Genomic DNA, 21,704 nt, shown 5'->3' on the forward strand with positions numbered 1-21,704 from the left:
CAAAGGAGTCAGTTCACTACCATGCTAACCCCAAAGGAGCCAGTTCACTACCCAAAGGAGTCAGTTCACTACCCAAAGGAGTCCATTCACTACCATGCTAACCCCAAAGGAGTCAGTTCACTACCCAAATGAGTCAGTTCACTACCATGCTAGCCCAAAGGAGTCAGTTCACTACCATGCTGACCCCAAATGAGTCAGTTCACAACCCAAAGGAGTCAGTTCACTGCCATGCTAACTCCAAAGGAGTCAGTTCACTTGAGCCTGATGCCTATCTTTGGGATGAAATTGTTGCAGGTGTCTGGAAGGGGGTAACATCAGAGTTAAAGGGGAATCATTGTGTGTTTTAGATTGTATTGCATGTTCTCCTTGTTGCCATCCCTGACTTCCAGCAGTAAGAAGGCCAGCCATGTTATGTTTACACCTGGGGAGTCATAGAGATACCGTCTCCGGTCCACTATACTCTGACAAAGTGGCTGTTGCTTCAATCCCTGAGTCAATATTGACCACCAGCCAACCGGCCTGCTTGCCAGAATAACAGCAGCAAGTTGATTGCAGCTGGAGGCTAGAGAGGATGGATGCAACAGCAGGGAATAGGAAGGTGCTGTAGGCCCTGTGGTTTCTACTGAGTGTACCATGTATGTTACACACAGACAGACAGAGGTGTTCCTCAAAAACACCCCCTCACCATGTAGGGTGAATTTAAGATGTTATCATCTACTCAAATCTGTTTTGTGTTACGTGTTGTAAAATGCTATTTTAAGGTAAACCATTATGTACTGTGCTGATGTAAACTCCTTTAGAAAGTTTTAAGGGTACCATTCAAACTGAGCAATAGATTATGCTGTGTAGCCCCTGCCCTATACAATAGCACCAGCTCCCCTGAGATTCAGTGTGAGGGGCCAAGTTTGAGCAGGGCTGCCCCAGCCAGCCCCCAGTCCCAGTCTGACAGCAGGATGAATCAGTGGTGTGGTGTTGTGGTGGTGTGTTGTACTGTAGTGTGCAGCCTGCCTGTCTCAGCTGGTGCCGGGAGCAGCCTGCTCCTGACTGTTGGGAAGAGGGGGCGTATCGAATGATGCAAGGGGTCGCACTGCCCCGATGGGCAAGCAAATGTTACTGCACAATCCTCTAACTCATGTTCTGGTCTTGCTTGCCAGTCAGATGATTGAGGATGACTCTCTAGTCGAGAGAGAGAGAGAGAGAGAGAGAGAGAGAGAGAGATAAAGAGAGAGAGAGAAGAAGAGAGAGAGAGAGAGGAGAAGAGAGAGAGAGGAGAGAGAGAGAGAGAGAGAGAGAGAGAGAGAGAGAGAGAGAGAGAGAGAGAGAGGAGAGAGAGAGAAGAGAGAGAAGAGAGAGAGAGAGAGAGAGGTGAGTGAATAATAGAAGCGAAGAGAAATGACAGTTTTCCCTGCAGCTCACTGATGAATGACGCTGCGACCTCAAAGCTTCTATGATCTGACAGGATGTGACAAAGAGAAAGCTAGGAGGAAAAACTCAATTGCACTCCATAAGAGCAAACATGGCATAGAGACTTTCATGTCTTGTGCCTGATTCAAGAAAAGCCCACAGAAACGCACACCCTCTCCAATGTGTGTTGACAGAACTAACACTGTCCCTAGCTGTCAGACAGTCAGGGCCTCAGTCAGGCCAGGATCATCCACAGGGCATGGAGGAGGCCGTGCCTAGATACCAGCAGCATTTTTCATCACTTTCCTCTTCAGTGTCCTCCTGTATCAATTTATCAGGATGTCAATGAGAAGCTATGCTGGTGTGTGTTGGTATCAGCCACATTACTGGCTGAACTCTCCCTGTGATTTACAGGGACAGTGATGAAATCCTATTCCTCTCTCAGAGATCAAAGCTGCTAATGCTTCCAATGGAAACTCAATGTTTTGCAATCAAAGCCCCTCTGCCACTCTAATAAATCAAATAACTGATGGATTTATCATTTTACTAGCATGTGATTGTTCAAGGGTTTGATTGATTAATTGCATTTGTTGTTTTATCTGGTTCCAACTTTAGGAAAACTGGTGTAATGGAAGTGTGAATTGTATGATAATTGTGTTATAATGACACAACTCATCTTACTATCTTGGAAAGGTGATTACTTATCTCAACAGAATCCTCCTAGTTTAAATTAGGTAAATTGAGGTAAGATTTTTGTTAATCATGCGATAAGACAGTGATATTTTTACGTGGCAGACATAGATCCTATCACACTGTGCCAAAGCAGACAAAACACACCTTATGCTACTGAAACAGGCTCTTTGTTATGTAGGTGTGGATGATTGCCCCTTCGATCTGTTCCAGGCCAAGGTAACACAACACCTATCTCCACATATCATTATACAAAGGGCATGGGTAAGAACAGTTGGTCATAAGTAAGACCCAGTCAATGTGCTCGTAAAACACAAAGATTTTTTGACAACATAAATTCTGTGTGAATTTTGTAATAGTGCTTAATGCGGAAAGTAATTAGAAAATACAATGAAAGACCAGTGCTGAGTGTTTATAGAATAATATTGCAGAGGAGAGAGGCAGTGAACAAATGACAAGAGACTCAAGCCTTCTTCAGGATGGAGAGATGAGCGGGGAGCGGTCAGGGAGTGAAATGTAAGGAGGGTAAGGTCCAGATTAGTCTGTGGAACGGGACATGGTCTCTGGTTCCTGAATCTCACGCACATGACATGAAGCTTTTGCCCTTTTCAGTCTGAGTTTCCAAACGTTCCGCTGTCTGCCCCAAACCCATTGTAAAGTCAGGGGGAGGAGGGTTAGGGGGGGAAGAGGTCACTGAAGACTGAAATGGCAGCCAAGCGTAGTTTTGGTCACCACCTGTACTCACAGTTCATCCCAGAACCTGTGGACTCATCACACTTCCATTAAAACGGTAGACAGCAAACTTGCCTATACCAGATGGATCCAGATCCCATACTGACTGTCACATCCTGGCTTGGCCCTTTTATACTCAGTCCCACTTCTACACCAGCTGTTGATCCATTTTATGATCTTGTTGGTTTCTGAAGGGAACACAGAACTTTAGGGATGAGATTTATCCGATTGGCCAATTGTTTTTTGAAATTGAGTATATCTCATTAAGAATGTCTGTGATTTGTCAGTTGCATTGTTGTTCCAGCTTTGGGGATCATTTTGTTATCAGCCCATGTTGAGTGATTCAGTGGTCTTATCCCATCCTCTCAACAGTCAATCCCATCCTCTCAACTGTCAGGGAACAATATGGAGACGACATGCCTATCAATGTAGACTCTCTCTTATGGGTTTAATTAAGGTGTTGGCATGTGTTGTCATGTCTAAACTATGTGGATGAATGTGCTACTGTTGTTCTTTCTATGTTGTTTTATACAACTCCCAACAGTAATTGAAGCAGTCCTCCTGAATAATCTCACTGTTTTCAATTTGCGTCCCAGTTTGTTAGGCCCCATTGATAGCTATTTTGGGTAATGATTTGCATGACCTTCAGTGTGGTGGTCCTTGTATTTCAACTGAATCTGATTTCAATATTCTAATGAATACTGTAACAGTGGTCAGTGGTACAGCCCATAACAGTCCAAAGTACAACCAAATATAGATAGTTATACTGAAGTGGTTTGAAGACCAAACTCAGAGGCCACTGCACTGCATATGACTGAGGTTGTAATAGGACTACTGCTGACCTCCTCTGATGGTCTTCATCCCAAATGACACCCTATTCCCTGTACTGTGCACTCCTTTTGACCCGGCCTCATAGTAGTGCAGTGTAGTCAAAGGTAGTGCACTATATTGGGAATACGGTGCCATTTGGGAAACAGACTCTCTGTTGCCCAACTGTCCCTGCCTGTGTCATTAACTCATGTGAGAATCCTGTGTCCGTCAGTGTTATCCGCTACGCTCCAACACACAGTCTGCTTCTTTCACAACAGCCAAGCCCGATGATGCACTGCATTTTGGATAAACAGTTTTTGCTGTTTGTTATTATTTCTTGTTAATAGTTGACAGATCTTTTGGAGGTATGTGAAAATGACACCTCCTTAGTCATTTACATTTCCTACAAATAATGACCTTCAGGAAATGTTGCACTCATACCTGTTTTTATTTTCCTACTGAGTTATTTTATACACTAATAAAAATGTATTAAACTTTTATAGTGTTTTCATTACATAAAGAGCTTTGAAACTTCTTCGGCATAGGTGTTCCATCCACCGGACGGCTGAGCTAACGAAGGCTAATGCGATTATCATGAAGTTGTAAGTAACAAGAACATTTCCCAGGACATAGACATATCTGATATTGGCAGAAAGCTTAAATTCTTGTTAATCGAACTGCACTGTCCAATTTACAGTAGCTATTACAGTGAAATAATACCATGCTATTGTTTGAGGAGAGTGCACAATTTTGAACATGAAAAGTTATTAATAAACAAATTAGGCACATTTGGCCAGTCTTGATACAACATTTTGAGCAGAAATGCAATGGTTCATTGGATCAGTCTAAAACTCTGCACATACACGGCTGTGGCCTAAATCTAAATTGCACCTGTGCTGTAATAATACATTATGGCCATTCTCTTGCATTTCAAAGATGATGGTACAGAAAAAGGAGGAAAATAGGAAGGAAAATACATTCGTAGGAAAATACATTTCTTGGGAGACAAACTTCAGAACAATCTTTTGAAAGTTATTGGAGCAATGCATTTTGGGCAATGGTGTTCCACACTGGTGTGACACTTTTTTGTGTCCACATTTATTTATATATTTAAAAAACAAAAACATGTTAACAACGGATCATCACTGGAGGCTTCTTGCCATGATCATCACTGGAGGCTTCTTGCCATGAGATCATCACTGGAGGCTTCTTTCCATGGATCATCACTGGGCTCTTGCCATTGATCATCACTGGAGGCTTCGTGCCATGGACCATCACTGGAGGCTTCGTGCCATGGACCATCATGGAGGCTTCTTGCCATGGACCATGACTGGAGGCTTCTTGCCATGGACCATCACTGGAGTTCGTGCCATGGATCATCACTGGAGGCTTCTTGCCATGGATTATCACAGGAGGCTTTGCTCTGGAGAAGGCACAGGACTCACCAGGCTGGGGAGACATGCAGGAGGGTTAGAGTTTAGCACAGGCACATGACTCACCAGGCTGGGGAGACATGCAGGAGGCCTTGTCCTTGGCCGGGCACCGGACACTGGGCCGTGGAGCACACTGGAGGTCTCGAGCAAAGAGCCTGCACAAACCCGTCCTGGCTGTTATGGTGACTTTGGCCCTGCACGTGCGGCGCAGGCACAGGACGCACTGGGCTGTGCAGACGTACTGGAGACACAGTGTGCAGAGCTGGCGCAGGATAACACCGGGCCGAGGAGACACACTAGAGGCCTGGAGAGCAGGGCTGGCACACTCCTTCCTGGCTCAATTGCCCACTCTCGCCCGGCAGATGCGAGGAGCTGCGATGTAACGTACCGGGCTATGAACACGTACTGGAGACACTGTGCGCTCCACCACATAGCACGGTGCCTGACCAGTACGACGCTCACCACGGTAAGCACGGGGAGTTAGCTCAGGTCTCCTACCTGACTTCACAAATCTCCCCGTGTGCCACCCCCCCAAAACAGTTCTGGGGCTGCCTCTCGGGTTTCCTTGCCAACCGTGTTCCCTCATACTGCCGGTTCCTTTCTCCTGCTGCCTCCGCTCTCCTGGCTGCCTCCACCTGTTCCCATGGAAGGCYATCCCTTCCAGCCAGYATCTCCTCCCATGTGTAAGATCCCTTGCCGTCCAGAATGTCCTCCCATGTCCATTCCTCCTTTTTACCACGCTGCTTGGTCCGTTGTTGGTGGGTGGTTCTGTAACGCTTGTCGTCTGGAGGAGAAGAAGAGGACCAAGGTGCAGCGTGGTAAGTGTTCATATTCTTAAATCCAATATGCAACACTAAACAAAACAACAAACACGACAAACGAACAGTCCTGAAAGGTGAAACAAACACTAAACAGGAAACAACCACCCACAAACACAGGTGGGAACAGGCTACCTAAATATGATTCTCAATCAGAGACAATGAAAGACAGCTGCCTCTGATTGAGAACCATACCAGGCCAAACACACAGAAATACAACACAAGGACAACATAGAACACCAGACATAGAATGCCCACCCGAACTCACGCCCTGACCAACCAAAACAGAGACATAAAAAGGATCTCTAAGGTCAGGACGTGACACTGACCAGTTATTCAGAAGAAAATCCTCTGTGACTAGACATTTCCATAAGTTAACTTACCAGTGTGGACCCAAAACAAGCACATTCTACAAATGTACAAACTAGCTGTTTAAAGTGTTTACAACCATGGTGTTCTTTTGTTACTGAAGCTTATACATTTAATAACCTGACAATGATCCACATCATATGGGTAGACAAATAATGTGTGTTATGCAGAAAAACACAACGATCCTTTTTTAATGGATGCAAACCAGTAATATGAATCACTGTTGATCCATCCTGTTCTGATCTAATGAGATGGATGTAGGATTTATTACGGCCTAGAATCAAGGCCTTTCCCAGTCATGAAGGACGAAGCTAGGCCTCTTCATTGGCGAAAGACTGAACTCAAGTTAGGGGTTCTTTGTCAGACTCTCCTATACCACTTTGCCCAACATGTTATACCCCAGAGGTTGGAAATAAACCCTTTTTAAGCTGACATAACTTGTATCTTTATTACAGGACTCTGAAACCCAAAGCCAAATGGCTTCAGACTTAGCATTTCTCATACTTATTTACAGAGTGCAATTTTTGTTTTATAACAGGTACTATTCATTTATTTACAGTAGTGGGTTGATTAATTATTGCTTTCAGTAGAAATGCAGAATATGTATAAAATTGCCAAATATACCAAAAGTTAAATCAATCAGAGATTTATGGCTATTTAACCATGTTAATAATTGCTGAAACGTGCAAACTACAAACATTTAACCAGTTAAAGATAATGAATACAGTACATGACAACTAGATACAAATATTCTATTAAAAATCATTAATACAAAAGTCCAAATTCAGCTATAACTTGAGTACAAACAAAGTGAGTGTGTGTATATGTGTGTAAGTGTTTGTGTGCCTGTGTGTGCATTACAATTTCACATTATAAAAATGTATCCCCATTCCCCAATCAAATACCTTCATAGATACCACAAACAAAAAATCTGTATTTTTTCTCAAATCTGGCAACCTTCATGAAATTCGACATAGCTTTGTATAAAATGCATTATGAAAGAAATTGTGTAATGTACATGAAAAAGTGGAGTCTTGTATTAAATTAATTATGAAGAAAATTGTGTAATTTAGGCTCCATGAAATATGAAATGCGTTATGAAGAAAATCGTGTAGGCCTACTGTTACCTACATGAAAAAAGGCCTTTCTCACTACAAATGCACCAGTGTCCCAAAGTATTAAGCTAAAACAAGCATAGAAACAGTATTGGCATTAATAAAAAATGATTAAAAAACGATTATACTACTATTATATTATAATTATTTCGGTGACAACCTGGTTGATTTACAATATTGGGTTGTTAACGCATTCATTTTTTATATATAAATAAATGCGGGATACAAAAAAGCAGTGTTGAACACCATTGCCTGTCATGCATTGCTCTAATAACTTTCAAAGATTGTTCCGAAGTTTGCCCKCCAAAAATGTATTTTCCTATGAATGAAGTCACGCAAAAATCTGTCTTTTCACAGGAATTGAGCTACATGAAACGCTCAGAAACGCACAAAATCTGCTGAAATACTTTTTGTACATATTTGCACGAAATGAGTGTGAGATTGTGTTGCAATGAGAGACAATAGAGTGATTGAACTAATTGGAAGTCTGGTTTTAATCACCTTGCGTTTCATATCTTGCCACTTGACTCTGATTTTAGAGGATTGTTGGTAATTCAAAATGTTTAGACTTTATAATTCTTTCACACAATGTTGTATGCATGTTTAAAGAAAGAAAATATATTTCCATATTAGTATTAAGCTGTTGTGCCATGAGGTGTAATGGATCGTGATGAACGGATATCAAAAACGTCAGACAAATTGACATTCAATGAGAACAGCACCCATTCCCACATTCAATATCATCAAGGGAAAAGGCAAGTGCAGCATCCCAAAAAATATCTCAGGTTGATGTATTTCAATACTCTAGCAAAGTTAAGGTTTCATCTTCAAGTTGGTGGCAGCTCAGCTGTCACTAGTTTTGGTGTTACAAAGCACTTCCTCTTAACAGTGTACTGTAGGTGCTCATGCATATTCATTAGAGACATACCGTTAAGAGGCGTACGAGACATATTGTTTAGAGGGAGACATGACAGATAATGTTTAGTACAGCTCTACTTATTAATTATTCATATGAACCATAGGTCTTGTTGTCAAGTCCGAATTACTTCGTCTATTCAGATGTTTAATTTCATGGAACTCTGCCTAGTGCCAATTCCACCAAACCTCAGATTATGAATTTCCTCAGTAGGCCACCCTTATCTAATTAATTATGAGAGATATGACAAAAACAAGTCATTCGATCCCATCATTTCAAAATTAATGAATTGCCATCAATTCTGTCTGGAAAGTAAAAAACAAAACATTCCTATGTAGACGGACCGTAATTTAGCTGTAAATGTTACGGTTCTGATATCAACTCCACCCGGGCCGCACAGAATGGATCGATGGAAATGTACAGCAGTTCGAAGTGCAGGTTAAGGTGTGTGTCAGCCTCAGGAAAACTTTACAAGACAGCGGCACAGAGAAAAAATAGCAGCGATGACACCAAATGACCCCCAAAAGGCGTTGTGTAATGACACCAAATGACACACACGTCTCAAGACGTGTCATGACCAACACAACGCCTTTTGGGGGTCAAAGCCCTCTTAACATTTGCTTTTAGAAATTGTTKAAATCAAAATATTTTGACATAGGACATTTAAATAAAACAAATTTAAAAAGATAGTTTGATGCAATAGTTAGATAGATATAGGACTTTTAGTTGAAATCAGCTGTCTAATACAAGGCTAGAAAAGAAACCGACATTAAGTAAAGTTACAATAGAAATATATTTATTTTTGATCAGCCTTGTTTTTTGTTTTGTTTTATTTAAACCTTTATTTAACTATGTTCTTAACTGACTTGCCAACTCTTATTTACAATGACGGCCTACACCGACCAACCCCGACGACGCAGCGCCAGTTGTGCGCGGCCGTATGGGACTCCCAATCACTGCCGGTTGTGATACAGCCTTGTGGATGACATATAGGCCTACAATAATTTCTTTGCCTGGATTAATGCATACTTATAAAGAAAACGTGTGTACAATTAGGAATTGTCTAAGTAATTCAATCCAGTCCTAATTTATAAGCATTATCCTACTGACTCGACGTGGGGCATAACATAGGCATAATGTAAACATTATTTGCAGACCAATTATATTAGGTTTGCTCTGTCCTCTGGTCATATAATGATCAACCACGAGTATTGATACTACACTGACAGTAAGGGCGGTATAATTATTGGCAGGCAATACCACTGTATCAGATATGATATAATCAACATCTTTAACCAATATGCTAAGCAATATTAATACATTTTCATATGGATAAAAATGTATCATAATATCAGGCCACATTTTGCTCTTATGACTACACCAACCAACTCTTCCATATTAGCCTAGTTCATTTGTTTAGTTCTCCCCGTTCTACAGGTCACCGAACCTGCCCGATGATGTCGACTTACTATGATGTGTAGGCCGTCATTGTAAATAAGAATTTGTTCTTAACTGACTTGACTAGTTAAATAAAGTTTAAATAAAATAAATAAATAAAAATTATATTCAGCGGCACCTGCTTGTTGGCCTGGTCAATCTGGTGCGTCCCCCAGCGCGCCATTCTGCGTCTGGAGCGTTTGAACTATGGCCACGATTCCAGCGCTGATCTGTTCATGTATACCTCCTCTTCTAATGTCTATTCTGATATATATGAAAACAACTCACTGTAATAGCGGTTTAAATGGTCAGACATTCCTATAGACTATAAATCTTATGAGAAAGATTTAGAAAAACAAAATACAAGCCCAAGACTGATAGACCTGTTATGCATAGGCCAAAACGTTTCTGATATATTTATAGACCTATGTAAAAAAAAAAAAAAAAAATATCACAATCAGATTATTTTTTATAATGAAATAATCGAGCTTGTGTGAATAATTTCTTATGACAGTAGGTGAATAATTAAGAATGTGTCACGTTGTGTAGCATACATGTTATGTAGCTTGCGTGTTTTTCTGTTTAATTTAATGACAACCACAAAAATAAGCACAGTTGATACGATAAATGCTATAATGAATAATATATGATATTGTCTATACAATATTATTATAATTACAATGTGTTATTATTATCATTATTATTATTAGCAGTAGTAGTGTAATTATTATCACAAGTATACCATTCCTCCTCTTTCACCAAAGTCTTTATACAACAGAGTCCAAAGTTCATGAAAGTTTTGTTGCTGATAAGCAGAGCCAATAAAAGCAACAGCGCTCCAGTGTAAATACTGTCAGGTCTACCTGCTTCAGTTAGTCAGTGCAGCCCTCTTCTGACGATTTGCATAAAGTCCCCAGCAGCCAGCCCACTAATTACCATGTTTTATATTCCCTGCCCTCTGAAAGCATCATGGCAAATTATATCACTCTCCTCAACTGGGAAGTGAACCAGCTTCTCTGAGCAGGTGTCAGGAGTAGGACATTCACATAAACACTGGAGCACGAGAGGAAGAGAGAACGAACTTTTTTTTGTATTTTCTAGTTTTTATTCTCCCCAGCCTCCCTTTTAGTTCAGAATTTAACAAGTTTTTATGTTCTCGAAAATGGTGTCCAAGTTGACATCTCTCCAACAGGAGCTCTTGAGCGCCTTGTTAGATTCCGGAGTTACCAAAGATGTTCTGATCCAAGCGTTGGACGATATGGATCCTAGCCCGAATGGCTTTGGAGTTAAGTTGGAGAATCTACACATGTCTCCGCCAAGTTCGAAAATCAACGGAAATGATTCGGATTCGAAGCCGGTATTTCTGACGTTGAGCAACGGGCACGGTAAGGGCAAACTGTCGGGAGACGAGGGGTCCGAGGACGGAGATGATTTCGATACCCCACCGATACTAAAAGAACTCCAGTCGCTTAACACGGAGGAAGCAGCGGAGCAGAGGGCAGAAGTTGACCGAATATTAGCGTAAGTGGATACAACTTTAAATGTTTAATTGCATACATTTAGGACTGTTCATTACCGAATGAATGTGTAGGGTAGGCTCACAAAAAAATATGTTATTATGGATATGCCTACTTATTTTAGATTTTGCTGTAATTTCAGTGCATTTAAAACGTTTTATATTTAACATATATTTACAATGACTGCCTAACAGAGAACAGTGGGTTAACTGCCTTGTTCAGGGGAAGAACGACAGATTTTTACCTTGTCAGATACTGGCCCAACGCTCTAACCACTCTAACCGCTACCTTCCGCCCCAAGAAGTGTATCTGCATCGTGTCTGTATTTTAGAATGTTGACAAAACTCCTGTAAAAACATATTTTAATTTAAATGTAAAGCGCAAGGCAATATGTTCCCTGTGTTTACAAATTTAAAATAATGCGCCAGTAGTACTTTCACGTTCTAGTTACTAATTATCCACACGGGTTATTATTTATTTACCTTAGCAAAATATCAACTAAACGAGGTATATTTATTATTAACTTACTCGATCTCTCTCACTTAGATTATATATGGCAGTGCAAGAAGAGAGAGTGAATTCACACCCACGCATTTGTTTACTTTGCAGGATTAAACGTTGCACTAGATATAGGCTCTAATAATAATAATAAGATTAAGAATAATGTTCTGGTGAAATATTGCAACACTTCTTGAAGCAAATATTATTTTGTTTTATGAATGTAGTCTATAAAGGCCTTAATCTTTGCACATGTTGTTATTGTCTTAATTTATCTTCTAAATTACATGTATAAATGTTCATTCATTACGCTAGTAACATGTTCAAGTGGCCGGCAGAAAATCAAAACTAACCCACGTGTAGTTAAGTTATTATTAATTGTATTCTATAAATCATCAACTGAAAGATACACAGTGTCGTATGATTAGAGTGAATGGAGATCTGGTTATTCATTGTCGAATGTTATAAACCAACATATAAACCCGCAGACTTAATTCTCCAAAACAAACAGTTGTGTGTAGATTTGCAAAAATTACCCATGTCAATACTTAATCTGAGATGACTGTGACGGTAGGATAAATCTAAGTGTTATTTTACTGTAATATTTTAAAGCACGCTGCGCATATATTCTAGGCCTTTTAAGTTGTTTTGATATATATATTTTTTTTATCGACATAAAGCCTCCTATTGAGCTGTCATCCTTGGGTGCAATTGTGCAATTGTTTATAGTTGATATAATTGAAGCATTGGAATAATTCAGAGGATTTTAGCCCATTGGCAATTGTATTCTTCGATAATTTAATGCAATTTTGGATGGAAGCCTTGAATTGATACATTTCTTCAATTTATTATCAATGTATTATCAATTTCCTATGTTTAAGCAAACAACATGATCTTATTCAACCAAATCACCTATTTATTTATTTGATTCATACTCGATTCTGGGATTATTTAGTCTGAATTTGATTAGGCCTATAGGCCTATTGTCCAAATGGGAAAATGTAGACTATAACGTCAGTGTGTGTCAGACTCAGATGACATAAAATACTGTCCTTCTAAACCAATGTACCCTAGGCCTATCCTATTGGTGCTTAGTTTTGAATATTTGATAGCCTAATTTAGTAGCATTTGTAATATATTTCTGTATCCTATACCTTAGTATCTCACATCCGCTATGAAATATTGACTTTTCAAAAATGCATCAGTTTCGCCTCAGCTACAGTCATAACACTGAATTGAAAATAGGCCTGATTCGGAGTATTTTCAGGTTTCTGAACGTATTATGAGATCACCAGTGGTGGAAACAGTACCCAATTGTCATTCTTGAGTAAAAGTAAAGATACCTTAATAGACAATTACTCAAGTACACTCCAACACTCAGACATAATTTACACACAAGCATGTGTGTTTAGTGAGTCCGCCAGATCATAAGCAGTATAGGGATGACCAGGGATGTTCTCTTGATAAGATCGTGAATTGGACCATTTTCATGTCCCGCTAAGCATTCAAAATGTAACGAGTACTTTTAGTTGTCAGGGAAAATGTATGGAGTAAAAAGTACATTATTTTCTTTATGAATGTAGTGAAGTAAAACTAAAAGTTGTCAAAAATATAAATAGTAAAGTACAGATACCCCAAAAAACTACTAAAGTAGTACTTTAAAGTATATTTACTTAAGTAATAAACCACTTGAAGTCATCCAGGCGATTTACACTAACTCAGTAAAATCAGTAACCTTTGAAAATATTTACATACTATTGAATACAATGATTAATGGTCGTTTATTAGGGTACTTAACAATTGTCCCAACCCCCAAAAAATACTTAAACTTGGGGCCTTGCAAAACAGGGATAACGTCAGGCGAAGAAGTCCGAGAGAAATACGAATAGAATAAACCAAGGAAATAAATGTTCGTGCTGTATCTTGGTGTTGAAGCTAGGTTAGGAATGTATTTGGCCAATGAATAATACATTAGATTAGCAGTGCTATCAGTATGAGTGTTATGGTGTATAATGGTCTATAGCCTAGGAGTTGGTGCTAACAACACCTATAGGCCATTATACACATAACACTATTAGGCTACTAATAGAACGAATAACATGTATTTAGCAAAGTGATTCGAATATTGTTTTGTGTGTGTTTTATGTAACCGCAGTGAGGATCCCTGGCGTGCCGCCCGCATAATCAAAGGCTACATGCAACAGCACAACATACCACAACGTGAGGTGGTGGATGTAACGGGGCTAAATCAGTCTCACCTCTCACAGCACCTCAACAAAGGCACGCCCATGAAAACTCAGAAGCGAGCGGCGCTCTACACCTGGTATGTCAGGAAACAGCGGGAAGTTCTCAGACGTAAGTTAATATTTGAGTTTCTCACACAGCCTTTGATACAGTTAGAGTCACAGAGGTGTGTTGGCCTGGGCGTCATAATACTAATGGCCATCCACAACACAATTTGCATGAAAATAAATGTAATATCTCGGCTCTACATATGGTCAGCATCATATTCTAGTAAGCCTATGCCTGAAATGTGTCTGATTTATCATTAGGGCCTAGGCTACATATTGTGAAATTGTCCCTCATTAAATTATGCCTTATTTCTTCGTATTGTCTTATTGATTTATTTTGTCTCCATTCCACCCAATACAATGTTTTTATGTGACATGAGATGCATCAAATGTACCTTGTTCTTATTTTCCAGAATTCAACCAGGCAGTGCAAGGTTCTGTCAGCAATATGACCGACAAAGGCAGTCAGGATCAGGTGCTGTTTTTCTTCCCAGAGTTCAACCCTCCTGGTCAGGGTATGGGGCAGCAAGGGGAGGAGGTGGGCTCTGAACCTTCCTGCAAGAAAATGAGACGGAACCGTTTCAAATGGGGGCCTGCATCCCAACAGATCCTCTACCAGGCTTATGAAAGACAGAAGAACCCCAGCAAAGAGGAGCGGGAGGCTCTGGTGGAGGAGTGCAACAGGTGAGCGGAGGACGCTTTGGAGAAGGAGAAAGTTACACCTTTTGGGTTGCGTCCCAAATGCCACCATATTTCCTATTTAGTGCACTGGTGCCAATATGGCTCTGGTCAAAAGTAATGCACTATACAGGGAATAGGGTGCCATTTGGGAAAAAGTGACACAACTTTGTTCTTCCATTCAATAATTGAATGTTTGGCACATCTTATTTGATACTAACTCCATTATTACAGCAGCATATGGCCCTAGATTAGAATGATTTTGACAGGGTTGAATGTCTCTCTTTGTTTACTGTATCCAACTATCATTCCAATGCAACTACCATTATATTTCCCCTTTGTTCTTTTCCATTTTATTCCATTGATACTATTTCAATCTTTCATCCTACAGGGCTGAGTGTCTCCAGAGAGGGGTGTCTCCGTCTAAAGCTCATGGGCTGGGCTCTAACCTGGTCACTGAGGTACGGGTCTATAACTGGTTTGCCAACCGGCGTAAGGAAGAGGCCTTCCGTCAGAAGCTGGCAATGGACGCCTACCCCATACCCATCCACAGCATGAACCCTCTCCTGTCTCACAGCCACAGCTCTCCACACCACCACAGCTCCCAGACCAGCGCATCCCCCCCTAGTAAGATGCAAGGTAGCGTCTCCACACCACATGCATACCACAGTACATTACTCTGCTATTATATCTAATATAATACTACACACAATCATGGAATCATAAAAAATGTGGGCTTTCCTCTTTCTGTACCTGTCCCAGCCATGATCTGAGTGCATTTAATCACTATGGTATCCTGATCAGGGACATGTCTTTGACAGTTAGAAGAACAATGGTTGGCAAAATAATTGGATGATTTTATTTTCATCCCCAAGCAAGAGTGAAAAGAGGGAGAGAAAATGGTTGATGAGATCAGGGAGAGAGAAGAGAGAGGGCAAATGATCAATAAGAGTCACTGAGGGAGCTGAGCAAATGTCATTGTTATTCTGATATTTGACAACACACTGAGAACAATCCACATTGTACCTGCAATCTCCACTCCAAAGTCAGCAGGCAGGCAGGAGCAGGAGAGTGGCACAAAGAGCAGCAGTCCTGTGACAGGCCAGGGTCAGGGCAGGGTCACGGAGGGATTCAGCGCTAGTTGAACATATAACCACTACTTCCACATTCACTCTATAAGCATAAGGTCGGTCGGTCAATGGTGACTTTTTGGGGAATCAACAAAGTTCCTGAAGTTGTAAAGAGGAAATCCAACAAACCGACCGTTAAACATCATAATGCTGTTTGCACTCAGTGCAATTTAGCCATCTACCGGCGTCTATAAGAGATCAAATGGAGCTGATATCTTGGCACAGCATTATCCTCAGTGCCATTGCTCACCTCCATAAAAGCCATGATTGGAGAAACTCAATCAAAGCCCCTTGTCGTTCTTTCAAGTTAGAACACGAGGTCAACTCTCTAGAAAAACAAACCGTTTGCCTCGGGTTGCTCTTTTACCTTTGGTTATACTGGGCCCATTAGCCCATGCTCTGTTTGCTTGTGGTTTTTCCCAGCACACCTGACCAAGCATTGACCTCAGGTTGCAAATTGAGGAGCTAGGTTCAGTGGTAGGCTTGTGTGGAGGTGAGGGAGAAGGGGCTGGTTGTAGAGAGGGAGAGGGTAAGGGTCAGAAGCGGAAGGTACTTTGCTCCCCTTAGCCCTCGGTTGCCTGCTTACAAGGTGTCCTGCCGGTGTGCTGCCAACAGCATCAGCTGTTTTTCASTGTCAGCCCCTGGCCTGACAATAGCACCCCAGCAGGTTGCCTCATTGAGTTGCTAGGCCACGGCCTGTGTTATGCATGCTTAATGGACAGTTAAAATCCTTGGCTACTACATCTCCCAGTCCTTTGATAAGTGGCTCCCCTGACTTCTCATCTCTATACCCCAGCCTGGCAGGGGTCCCTATTGTCTGTGGCGTATTGGAAGACTGCAGTGACTGTAACCTAGGTTCATTTATCACTGCTGGGCCTTGGGGAGGGCCTATTTTAAAGCCTCCCCCCTCACCTTTATAGGGCGTCAGTATAGTGGCCGAGGGAGGCTGGGGCTGGGCGCTCTCTGCAGAGCAGCAGGAGCTGTCCTCTGGGGTATTGGCTCTTTTCTGGCCAGACAGGACTGATGACCCCTTGTGCTCCAGCCTATAGTGAGATGTGGGTAACCCCCTCCTTCAGCGCCACTAAAACAGTTATGTGAGGGAGGTCACTATCAGGTCACATCAAGGAAAACGTCTTACTCCTGGAATTTTCATTGATTCTCTTACTTCTGTTGATAAGGGTGAGTTAACTTGATTGTTCACAATGGGAGAAACAGTCAAATAGTATTTTGGGGGGAAAGATGAGGTTATTCTACCATCAGTGTTTGGTAAAAGACCAAACCAAAACAAATGTATAGATAGATATCTTCTGTTACTAGTCACGTGTAAATACAAACATGTAATAGGTGATTCACACACACTGTTGGTCCAATCAAACTGTTTCATCAGCTGAATGATCCATGTGTCTGAGGCCATAACACTTTTAGGGCCATAGTTTCCCTTTGGATCATTCATTTAACCATACAACCTACGTTTTTATTGAGACTAGGCAATTGGAATTGAACCCTTTTCTAAACGAAACAGATGCCAATACGTGTGTGTTTGTGTGTGTGTTTCACCATACGTCATGGGAAAGGATGTCCTGACCATACTGTTGTGTTGTGTATAGTTGTCATGTTTCTTTCTTTGAGGGTGAATCTGGAAAGAAGTAGAGGGCGCTCAACCAACGTGAGTCGAGGTGCAACCCCAAAATGTGATCCTCATTGAAAAGGAACAGGCACAACGCTCGCTCACCATTAAAAACTCATTGTTTTATTTGAAGCTAAAAGATGAACGTTTCAGCCACATGCGGGTGAATCTGAAAGCTAAGCACAGGGAGCAGTTTCACACATCTCTCAGCAAAGTATAGAGGTGGGCGGCTTTTCTTTTCTGTTGCTACTTCTGTGTCAATAATATTGAATGTAAGTGTTGTCCAGAGTTCTAAATAGGCCCTCCCTTTATGTTGACCTGCATCAAAGCTGAGATAAAAACGCTGACGTGCCAATCAACCCAGATAATTCAGCAACAGTAGCATCTTTTTCACCAGAATGTGCTAAGAGATTGAATTGAACCCCTGATAACCTGCTGATATTTCATTTTTTAGTATATTCCCTCGTCTCACATGGCAAAGCCTGCTGATTCAGGAATTTCCCACCTAATCTGACACATTGGAATGGTTTTAGCTGTAAAATTGTGTGTGGTTCAATAGTGTGGTTCAATACCTGGTAGACTGGTGTAATGGGCACGTTCTATTCATTTGGTAATCCTCTGAAAACAGTGTTATTTAATTTAATAACAGTGAGAGTAAAACCCCATATTATAGGAGGGAAAAATAGTGAGCAGGTTGTGTTGCCTCAATGCCTTGTGTCACCCAAGGCTATGTGGGAGTTTGCCTGGCCGTGGGATAGAGAGGCTAGGCCTGCCTACTGCCTGGCTCTGCTCTGTCCACTGGGAGCCCCAGCCTGGTCAGAGAGGTACCAAGGCCTGCTACGTCCTGCAGAGACCCGGGAGGTCTCTCATATGCACCGAAGCTTCAATGACCAGTGCCTGGGGATGGGAAGAGGGGCTTTGATATTACATGGGTCACACAGAGCACTGAAGCCTTTTAAACCTGCTGCAACTCCCTGCTGCCTACGCTATCACTCCCCTTCACAGGGTTCTCACCTTCCCCCTGGTCTACTTCTAGTCTCCCCTGGTCCAGTGCTCAGGGTGCTTGGTATTGTGCTTGATTTAGCTCAAACCATATTTCAGCGGAGAATTTAGTGATAGAGAGGAGCTAGCTACCTTTTTTTAGGATGTAAATAAGAGCAGATGTAGGACACAGTCTGAAACTGGCCAAATGTCATGCAGCCAGAAAATACAGTAGTTGTTAAAATGTTGGCTTGTTTTTTTTCTCTAAACGAACGTTATATTGAGGAAGTAAGATTTCTTAATCTCAAGCTATATTGACAGCATCTTTATAATATCCCAATAACAAACTGGGGGTGCATAGGTTGGTATGTGGACACCGCTGGCCACCCCACTGGTGTCCCAGAAATGGAGCCCTCCTCCTCCTTCCAAATGACCAATTGCCTCAGACAGACTAGACGACGGAAGCTTTCCTGACTGGGATTGGGGTTCCCTGCAGCCAGAATTACTGCCTGACACAGGAAAACAAAGCTGGCCTGAATAGCACCTCTCTCCCCTTGACACTTTACAGGATGTCCAGCTTGGAGATAAATGCCTGTTTATGAGTCCTCTGCCATTGTGAGGGTATGGGGGTCATGGGCCTGATGGAGTGCGTTATTGTTCTGTAGCGGTGTTAACAAGGGCTGTGGGGTTGCTAGTGTGATGTTCAAGACAATATGAGGTCTGTCTGTGGTTCTCTTGTGGTCTGCCTGGACAACATGTTTGTTGTTAGTGGATGAAATACAGTCAAGATGAAAATGGTAAATTCTTTGGTCTGATTTAGTTGTATTTCCCAGGCAGTAAAGCATGTTTTTACTAAGGTAAACTTTATTTTGAGTGAGATACGGTCTCCCATTCTTTTATGGCAGACATATGATGCTTGGTGTCTCCTGTCTGTGACTGTCTGTAGCTGTTTGGGACTGTCTGTGGCTGTCTGGGACTCTCTGAGACTGTCTGTGGCTGTTTGGGACTGTCTGTGGTTGTCTGGGACTGTCTGTGACTATCTGGGACTGTGACAGACAGGGCACTCAGTGTGACATGCGTGGGTCAGGGACAGAGGGCCCAGGGAAGATCCGGGATCTGAGAGTAAACACTGTCACAGTGGTTTTGTCCCAAATGGCACCCTATTCCCTACATTGTGCACTACTATAGGCCCTGGTCTAAAGTAGGGCACTATATAGGGAATCGGGTGCCATTTGGGACTGGCTCAGTGTCACAGCCCACTGCTCTGCTCTGCAGGGGGGAGGGAGGGAGACTCTGTGTGAGACTGAGACTACAGGATAAGAATGTGTTTGACATTGGTTGTAAWTGTGTAATGTTTGCTCTGTTGGTATCAAAGGGGGCCAGGATTGGCAAACATCRATTTGARAGGAGGAGAGCAGCATTCCTTTGGCCCCCGGTGGAGAATGGAGGTGGGAGACAACAAGGGGTCTAGACATGGGATTAAGAGATGGGTCATTCAGTGATGTCACAGAATTCAGTGACTAAGTGTTTGGAGAGTGGAAGGATAGGTGAGAACATAACAGGGTTCCCTATTGATGACATACTGTACATAGAAGGCATTTCTTCACTTCCATACCTTTACCTGGGCACAGAGAGATCCTTTCCATGCTGGGTAGGAATCACTGTGCTGCCATATTTATAGACCTATCCAAGGCCTTTGATACTGTCGACCATCCCCTACTTATTTAAAGGTTGTCTGAAATGGGCCTCGACTAGGTGTCTTGCAAGTGGTTTGGGAACTATCTGCCAGACAGAACACAATGTGTGCTTTCTGATGATGTCAATGTATCTCGATATTACTAAAGGTGTCCGTCATGGGTCGATTTTGGGACCTGTCCTCTTTACTATTTATATAAATAATATTGGTCTATCTGAAAAACCTGTAACATTGATCTGTATGCAGATGACACTGTTATGTACGCTATTGCCCCTACAGCTGACTAGGCTATGTTGGAGCTGCAATCTGATTTTGTTGCCTTGCACAAAGCCCTTGATGGTTTCAAATGTGTACTTAATGCAGGAAAAACTAAATGTTTGCTACTTTCTAATTCTCATAGAAGTACTTCAGATGGCTTACACATTTATGCATTGGCTGGTTTGTTCATCGAGCAGGTTCCCGCCTATAAATATATGGGCTTTTGGATTGACAATAATTTGACATTTAAAAACATACAGATGAGCTAGTTAAGAAGCCGAGGTGTAAAGTAAGCTTCTTTTAAAGAAACAGATCATACCTCTCCCTAAACAGCAGGAAGCAGATTGTAGTCAACTTTCCTGACAGTTCTTGACTATGGTGACACCATTTATCAGAATGCAACAGCCACTACTCTTCAACTTTTGGAGGCCATCTACCATAGTGCCCTTTGCTTTATCACATGACAGTTTTAACACGCATTACTGCATCCTGTATCAAAAGGTTGACTGGTCCTCATTAAAGTTCATTACACCCTTTTTGTTTAAAGATCTACTACACAAGCTTCCAACCTAGCTCACTTCCCTGTTAAAATAAAAAACACGAGACACCAAACCCGTTCACAGGGATGGGTACCTTTCAAGGTTCCTCTAGTACGCACCGATCTAGGTACATCTGCTTTCAGTTTTAGTGCCCCCCATTTTTTGGTATAGCCTACAAAACTCCCTACATTTTGACTCTGGTGCCTCTAGGGCAGTTTAGGACTTGAATGTTGAATGAATTTAATGAGAATTGCAACTGTTTGGATTGTATTTGTGATGTTTGAAGCTGTAGTGTTGATTCTCTAATTTGTAGTTTATTTTGTTTTTATTGATGATGTTTTGTTTATTGTATTGTTGTCCTCCGGGTACCATTGTAAATGGGTTCCCCTGAATAAAAAGATGGTGCATGAGTTCATAAAGTCTAGGACTGGGGTTATGGGGGGCTGGTGTACGGTGTATTGTAAACACTGAATGGCCTTGGCTGAGCTGGGTTGATAGCACCAGTGGAGGGGTCAGTGTGTTTGTTTGCTCTGCTCTCCCTGTCTGAGTCAAAGAGCAGGTGAGTCTGGTGGGTTGGAGCGACTGCTTGGACACAGCACACTTAGTCATACTGAGAGGCCAGCTACCGTAAATCTCTGCCCTATATACTGTTATCCTGTGTGACACAGATGTTGTTAGGTCAAGAAACAAACTCTCAATCTAACAATCTCTCAATTTCTCTCACTCTTTCTCTCCGTCTCCTTCTCTCCCTCCCTCTCTCTCTTC

The 21,704-nt window shown here is 41.8% G+C and overlaps 1 protein-coding gene across 3 annotated transcripts in view; it reads left to right on the forward strand.

Annotated features, from left to right (window-relative positions):
- Positions 1–10,703: 10,703 nt before the first annotated feature.
- hnf1ba (HNF1 homeobox Ba) overlaps positions 10,704–21,704 on the forward strand; it is a 20,811-nt gene continuing 9,810 nt past the window's right edge. For 2 of the 3 annotated variants that reach the window (XM_023980113.2, XM_023980137.2), the window contains exons 1-4: positions 10,705–11,245; positions 13,895–14,094; positions 14,444–14,714; positions 15,100–15,347. In XM_023980113.2, coding sequence (XP_023835881.1) covers positions 10,875–11,245; positions 13,895–14,094; positions 14,444–14,714; positions 15,100–15,347 — 1,090 coding nt within the window. In that variant the 5' untranslated portion in view covers positions 10,705–10,874. Of the gene's footprint in view, positions 11,246–13,894; positions 14,095–14,443; positions 14,715–15,099; positions 15,348–21,704 lie in introns of all 3 variants that reach the window. The other variant, XM_070437249.1, reaches the window with a different exon arrangement.

Source organism: Salvelinus sp. IW2-2015, linkage group LG4p (genome assembly GCF_002910315.2).
Source record: "Salvelinus sp. IW2-2015 linkage group LG4p, ASM291031v2, whole genome shotgun sequence".
Lineage (NCBI taxonomy): Eukaryota > Metazoa > Chordata > Actinopteri > Salmoniformes > Salmonidae > Salvelinus > Salvelinus sp. IW2-2015.